At 46.5% G+C, this 7706-nt stretch overlaps 1 protein-coding gene across 3 annotated transcripts in view; it reads left to right on the forward strand.

Moving 5' to 3' along the window:
- LOC117964108 (sestrin-2-like) overlaps positions 1-7503 on the forward strand; it is a 36563-nt gene extending 29060 nt beyond the window's left edge. For all 3 annotated transcript variants that reach the window (XM_058997726.1, XM_034906549.2, XM_058997727.1), the window contains exons 7-10: positions 513-628; positions 2295-2485; positions 3012-3156; positions 3773-7503. In XM_058997726.1, the coding sequence (XP_058853709.1) occupies positions 513-628; positions 2295-2485; positions 3012-3156; positions 3773-3859 (539 nt within the window). In that variant the 3' untranslated portion in view covers positions 3860-7503. The remainder of the gene's footprint in view (positions 1-512; positions 629-2294; positions 2486-3011; positions 3157-3772) is intronic.
- Positions 7504-7706: the final 203 nt, after the last annotated feature.

Below are 7706 nucleotides of genomic sequence, written 5' to 3' on the forward strand. Positions count from 1 at the left end.
ACGACCCACTGCTACACCCGCATGCGCACGCCCCACTGCTACACCCGCATGTGCACGCGCACGCCCCACTGCTACACTCGCCCGCCCGCCCACACACGCCCCACTGCTACACCCGCCCGCCCGCCCGCACACGACCCACTGCTACACCCGCCCGCACACGACCCACTGCTACACCCGCCCGCCCGCACGCACACGACCCACTGCTACATCCGCATAAGCATGCGCACACGACCCACTGCTACACGCACAGCTGGCTGAGACAATTCAAACTTGTGCTGTGCTTTTTTTAGCTAAACTGTAGATTTTTATTTTTTTATAATTGTAATCTAATTCTGTATTTTTCAAGCTAGCTAGCTGTGTGCATGATTGACGCTGGTGCTTGTGGTTTAGATTGAACATGCACATTGCCCTCCCTGGAATACCGCAGTAAGATTGTACAGCCCTGTGCTTGGAGATGTTGAGCCTGGACCACACTGTAATGGGCGTGTTTTTGTCACCCCCCCCTGGTGTAGATGACAGCAAGAGGCTTCCCTCCGCCAGCGTGTCCCGCTTCGTGGAGGATCCTGATTTCGGGTACGAGGATTTCACACGCAGAGGGGAGCAGACGCCACCTACCTTCCGAGCACAGGTACTGATGCTGCTGCTTTCACTGTGACAAGTGAGCATCACTGTGTCTGGGCCTCAAATTAACAAAGGGTTTTGTGTTTGTTTTTTTCAAATGGTTTTCATAGTGCAATCGTACTGTGCAAAGTTTCCAGTTATTCAGTAATGGTCAACTTAAAATCTATGCAATAAAAATAAGGGGAAGATAAAATAATTCAAAGCATGCTCCCCCCCCCCATAGTAAGTAAGCAAACATTCAGTAGTATTTGTAATGTTCAGGCTGGTTCATACTTCATGTGTCACTGTGAGGGTGACTGAGTCTCTAGTCCAGTGAGGAGCTGAATTTTTCTTGGCTCTAGCTAGTCACTTTGCACCACCGTCTCCTCGTAGACTGAAGTATCAACCACCTGTAAGTGCTCTAGGACTCTGCTTACCTGTGCTGCAGTCTGGGCTGTAGTTTTAGTGTAAGTGTTCTCCTCTCCCTGCTCCCCTGTGCTGTAGTAAGTGTTCTCCTCTGCCCTGTGCTGTAGTAAGTGTTCTCCTCTGCCCTGTGCTGTAGTAAGTGTTCTCCTCTGCCCTGTGCTGTAGTAAGTGTTCTCCTCTGCCCTGTGCTGTAGTAAGTGTTCTCCTCCCCCTGTGCTGTAGTAAGTGTTCTCCTCTCCCCTGTGCTGTAGTAAGTGTTCTCCCCTCCCCTGTGCTGTAGTAAGTGTTCTCCCCTCCTGTGCTGTAGTAAGTGTTCTCCTCTCCCTGTGCTGTAGGAAGTGTTCTCCTCTGCCCTGTGCTGTAGTAAGTGTTCTCCTCTCCCCTGTGCTGTAGTAAGTGTTCTCCTCTGCCCTGTGCTGTAGTAAGTGTTCTCCTCTGCCCTGTGCTGTAGTAAGTGTTCTCCCCTCCCCTGTGCTGTAGTAAGTGTTCTCCTCTCCTGTGCTGTAGTAAGTGTTCTCCTTTCCCTGTGCTGTAGGAAGTGTTCTCCTCTCCCCCTGTCTGTGCTGTAGTAAGTGTTCTCCTCTCCCCGTCTGTGCTGTAGTAAGTGTTCTTCTCTCCCTGTGCTGTAGTAAGTGTTCTTCTCTCCCTGTGCTGTAGTAAGTGTTCTCCTCTCCCCGTCTGTGCTGTAGTAAGTGTTCTTCTCTCCCTGTGCTGTAGTAAGTGTTCTCCTCTCCCCGTCTGTGCTGTAGTAAGTGTTCTTCTCTCCCTGTGCTGTAGTAAGTGTTCTCCTCTCCCCCTATCTGTGCTGTAGTAAGTGTTCTCCTCTCCCCCTGTCTGTGCTGTAGTAAGTGTTCTCCTCTGCCCTGTGCTGTAGTAAGTGTTCTCCTCTGCCCTGTGCTGTAGTAAGTGTTCTCCTCTCCCTGTGCTGTAGTAAGTGTTCTCCTCTCCCCTGTGCTGTAGTAAGTGTTCTCCTCTGCCCTGTGCTGTAGTAAGTGTTCTCCTCTCCCTGTGCTGTAGTAAGTGTTCTCCTCTCCCCTGTGCTGTAGTAAGTGTTCTCCTCTCCCCCTGTCTGTGCTGTAGTAAGTGTTCTCCCCCTGTCTGTGCTGTAGTAAGTGTTCTCCTCTCCCTGTGCTGTAGTAAGTGTTCTCCTCTCTCCTCTCCCCTGTGCTGTAGTAAGTGTTCCCCTCTCCCCCTGTCATTGCTGTAGTAAGTGTTCTCCCTGTGCTGTAGTAAGTGTTTTCCTCTCCCTGCTCCCCTGTGCTGTGCAGGATTACTCGTGGGAGGATCACGGCTACTCCCTGATGAACCGGCTCTACCCAGACGTAGGGCAGCTCCTGGATGAGAAGTTCCAGACCGTCTACAACCTCACCTACAACACCATGGCTATGCACAGCGGGGTGGACACCAAAATGCTGCGCAAGGCCGTGTGGAACTACATCCACTGCGTCTTCGGAATCCGGTGAGCGAGGCCCAGGGAGATATAAAGAGCTGGGCTGCCAAGAGGAAGACAGTGGCTTTGAATAGCTCAGTGGCTTGAGACTCGGTGGTTAGAGCACTGTGCTGCAGTGTGTTCAAGTAACTCAGTGGTTAGAGCACTGTGCTGCAGTGTGTTCAAGTAACTCAGTGGTTAGAGCACTGTGCTGCAGTGTGTTCGTGTAGCTCCGTGGTTAGAGCACTGTGCTGCAGTGTGTTTGAGTAGCTCCGTGGTTGGAGCACTGTGCTGCAGTGTGTTTGAGTAGCTCCGTGGTTAGAGCACTGTGCTGCAGTGTGTTTGAGTAGCTCCGTGGTTAGAGCACTGTGCTGCAGTGTGTTCACGTAGCTCTGTGGTTAGAGCACTGTGCTGCAGTGTGTTTGAGTAGCTCTGTGGTTAGAGCACTGTGCTGCAGTGTGTTTGAGTAGCTCTGTGGTTAGAGCGCTGTGCTGTAGTGAGAATGTTGCACCAGTTAAAGTGAAGCCCCTTTTTAAAGCCCTTGTTGTGTCGGCAGGTTTGACGATTATGATTATGGAGATGTGAATCATCTGCTGGAGCGCAGTCTGAAGGTGTACATTAAAACGGTGGCGTGCTACCCTGAGAAGACGAGCTACAGGATGTACAATGCGTTCTGGAGACACTTCCGACACTCAGAGAAGGTAAGGGCACCCGCCTGCTCCAGCTCCACACGCTCGCTCCATTGAGAGCTGTGCTTTTGTAATACACTTGCAATAAATAAATAAGCCACCAATCAAACATTATACCCTCACTAGTGCTACATTTAGAAACTCTAAAAGACTTGAATTAGTTAAATTTATTAAGTTGCTTTTAGTATTTTAGTGTGTGTTGCATATTCAGCTCACTAAAGTTAGCATTGGGCAGCCCAAGACCAGTGCTGATTGGGCTCTGTGAATCCCATGGTAACGGTACAGCCAATCCCAACAGATACCTGCTAGTAGAGTTCTTCAGTCTGTAACCCAGACTCTTCATCATCCAGAACTGTCATTGGAAGGATTATATTTCTTGTAATATTTCTCAATGACAATCATTTCAACTAGAGGCCTGTTTCATTGCTTTAAATGCTGGAAGGGTTTTGGATTCAGATATTTGTATGACATTGAGAAAGACTTCAGATTAAACCATTGAACTTTGTACGTTTTTGTTTTGGTATTTCTATTTCCAGAATCTCCACACTTGATAATTTATTTTACCCTCAAACTGCAAAACAAAGTTAATAAAATAATAATAATAATACAATCCTATTACCTCTTTCAGGTCCATGTGAACTTACTGCTCCTGGAAGCCAGAATGCAGGCAGCCTTGCTGTACGCACTGCGAGCGATCACACGCTACATGACATGACACCCCCCCTCCCTGCAGAGTGATCACACGCTACATGACATGACACCCCCCCTCCCTGCAGAGTGATCACACGCTACATGACATGACACGCCCCCTCCCTGCAGAGTGATCACACGCTACATGACATGACACCCCCCCTCCCTGCAGAGTGATCACACGCTACATGACATGACACCCCCCCTCCCTGCAGAGTGATCACACGCTACATGACATGACACCCCCCCTCCCTGCAGAGTGATCACACGCTACATGACATGACACCCCCCCTCCCTGCAGAGTGATCACACGCTACATGACATGACACGCCCCCTCCCTGCAGAGTGATCACACGCTACATGACATGACACGCCCCCTCCCTGCAGAGTGATCACACGCTACATGACATGACACCCTCCCCTCCCTGCAGAGTGATCACACGCTACATGACATGACACCCCCCTCCCTGCAGAGTGATCACACGCTGCATGACATGACACGCCCCCTCCCTGCAGAGTGATCACACGCTACATGAGATGATACGCCCCCCTCCCTGTTTCTGAACAGCTGTGCTCCGTGGGGCTCACTCCAGCAGAGACTCTGACGAGGCACACAGCATTGCACAGGCCTGGAGTTATGTGCTGCCCTCAACCTGCTTGTTCAAGAGGAATCTCTTTCATCTTTTTGTTCTTATTATTTTCCTATTTAATTTTTATTGTTATTGTTAATGTGCTTTTTGTTGTGTGATTTTAGTTTGTTTTTTTAAAGCCTGGCTGCACTGAAATTTGATTTGTCTTAAACATCTGCATGTGTTTGTAAATCAAGCGAAATTGAGAAGTATAAAATAGACCTGGTGAGTAATGACACAAGATTTGACTAGAAGCCTTTCTCCTTGCCTTCTAGTCAACATGTCTGTCATTTACTTCAGTTTCATGTAGTATTTTTAAATGTTCATCAACAGGCTTGTCTTTTGAATGTGTTGCTAACTCTCTGAATGTGAACGCACTATGAAACAGTCGTCATATTTGGAAGAGATGTGACGTGTGTCGCTGTGCCCGCTCTTCTGTCTAAGAGGGTTGCACCCTCATTGAATAGAGCAACATTTTGTGGTTTAGAAATACTAAAAGAAACGTAATGAATCCAATGGCACTCATTTTGAAGAGGCTGCCCCCTCATTGAATTCAGTACAGCAATCCTGAACCCCGCTGTTCTCCACTCCCTATAAACACTAAATACAGGACAGGGTGCGGGAGCTCCAGTCAGGTTCAGCTCATCACAGCCTTCACGGTCCAGCCTGCAGCGGCTCTCCTGTCTCAGTCTGTGCGCTGTGCAGTGGGGGAGAAGCAGGGCTGTTTGTGCAGGTGATTATTCGTTTTGCTGTCGCGTTTCCTGTCTGTGCACGCTTAGGAATTTGTTTGCAGATGCAAAGAGCTTGAATCACTAGCTCTGCAGTGCATTGTTTGCTGTGTTTCTCTGTGGAACAGCAGTGGGTGCAGTTGAATTAGGACACTGTTTAATAGCAGGAAGTTCAGCTCTTAAATTCATGGTGTGAAAGTGTTTGAGGAGCTGTCAGCAGTGTGTCTTGGACGCACACGTCTCCTTCCTCTTGTTAGTTTATGTCTCCACCACAGTGTTGTTCACTTGAAGCCCATGTGACCTTGGTCGGCATGTTTGGCATCTTTTGCGAATACCAAAGAGCCCCCATTTCATTTTTTGGTAAATCGCATCCTTCTAGCAGTATTAACTGAAGCAGCCACACCACCAGCTACAGAAGTGAAGGCCCAGTGTTTGGTATTCCAAAGCATAATTACAAAGTCAGAAACCTAACCTCCCAATATAATGTGTGTAGAACTTTATACTTATATAGTTAGATGACCTGTGAAAGGGCAGCATTGAAAAGTGTGGATTGGAGGACTCTGTACACGCCACAATGAGATTATTAGTGCAGTCCTGGTATTTGTCTGTTCATGTTGACACAGACCCTCTTCACCTCCCTGCTTCAAAACCTCCACCCTTCCCTTGCTTTGATTTGCACAGCTGCTGGTGTTTTCAAAAATAGTTTTCTATGTGTTGTTTTGCACAGTTATTGATGGGGTGTGTGTTGTATATTTTGGATGCAGTAAACAGTATTTTTTTAAATGATTATTTTTTTCACGTTGGTCCTCAGTTGCATTTTCTCTGGGGTGTTTCCCTGCACAGAGAGGGGCGCCGGTACATGCTGTCAGTGTTCTTTGTAACAATGTTCGTTGTACTGTTTGCAGTGTCATTGCACTGGGGATGTTTTGTTGGGTCTCAGTCCCAGGGAATGAGAAGCAGGTTTCAGTTTCCCATGTGCTCTGTGTTTTGAGAGGCTCACAGCAAACGCAGGTTTCCCAGAGCTCTGGGAGCTGCATGTACCCGGATGGGAGGGTTTCTCTGTGTGCAGGACGGGCGCTTGTCCAGTTCTAATGTCATGCACAGTGTGATTTTTTTATTTATTTATTTTTTGTTTTTTGTAACCTGAATTTGAAGAGAGAGGATGTGAATTGTGCTCTTGTCTATGCAAATGGGAGGTTTCTATTCACTGAAGACTGTTCTGTCTAGAACAGGGAAGTGATACAAAGACACTGTGCTCTTTCATTTAGAAATACAGAAAGAAATGTAATAAATTAAGTGATTTAATTTGGACTAGAAGTCTTTTTCAATGTCTTCAGTGTTGATTCCCATACTCTTATATCACTGGGTGATGTGGATTCCACCATCCACTGATACAGAGTGGAGGATAAAGAGATACAAGTATGTGAATCTAAACTTGTTTGTACATTATTGAAATATTTGACATTTTATTTTGTGTCCTTGAGTTTGTGAAGTTTCTCTCGGTATTTCTACTGAGTGTTCCACAGTTCTGGATGTTTTGATTCAGCCTTGCCTTGGGAAATGTAGGGCCAGGGAGAAGTGATCCACTCTCTCATGTCGAGTGTGTGTGTGTGTGCGGGGGGGGGGGGGGGCGGTATTTAGAGTCTTGAGCCAAACTCGTGTGCGTGTGTCTGCAGTATTGCACTTTCAACACAGGAATGTTTTCTGCTGTGAACTTCTCAAATTAGGTCATAGCCTTTTTTAATTTCTTAGTATTTTTTTTTTATATATATATTTTGTGAATGAGTAGCGTGTCTCTGTGTCGTCTCCTGGAAGCTGAGCTGGATCGCACCGAGGTGGAGGAGGAAGAGGAGGAGGGAGGAAGGAGGAGGGCTTCAGGGTCTGGTTAGAAGTTCAAATGTTGAAGGAACGAAACCTAGCTGAGGTTTTTGGTCCAATTGCAAAACCTTTATTTAACACTAGATTTCAGCCCAGGTAATAATTTCTAAATGATGCTATTAGGAATGCAAAGAAAGGCATTGAATTCCTTTGCAATACTTTGTTGCTGGCAGACCCCTCTCTCCTCTCTCCTCTCTCTCTGGTGTCATTCAGGAGCGTGTGCCGTGCCGCGCCTCTCCAGACAATGCTGAGTCCCACCTCTCTCGTCTTCTATTTTCTGTTTTGATTGTAGTTTTACTTTTGTTATTTAAATGTCATCATGCTGAGTTGTATATTCTGAAAACGTGTTGTACAGAGTGCAGTTTGAGACTTTGTAATTATAACTATCTTTAAATAATAAAACAAGTAAATAAAAGTTTTATTCTTCAGTAAAACCTGACGGCAGTGGTGTTTTTCTTAAGGAAGTTGACTTGGATGGAAGTACCGTACTTTTAGAGTAAAGAGAAGCACATTTAAAATGTCATAAAATAAATTTGAATTGTTTTAAACTAAGCCAACATGTGATACTATACAGTAATGTCTTTCTAGCTGCTGTTTGTTTTTCAATTGCTATAGAAAGTCTGCAATACTCCCCCTG

The sequence above is a fragment of the Acipenser ruthenus genome, chromosome 23 (assembly GCF_902713425.1).
Source record: "Acipenser ruthenus chromosome 23, fAciRut3.2 maternal haplotype, whole genome shotgun sequence".
Classification (NCBI taxonomy): domain Eukaryota; kingdom Metazoa; phylum Chordata; class Actinopteri; order Acipenseriformes; family Acipenseridae; genus Acipenser; species Acipenser ruthenus.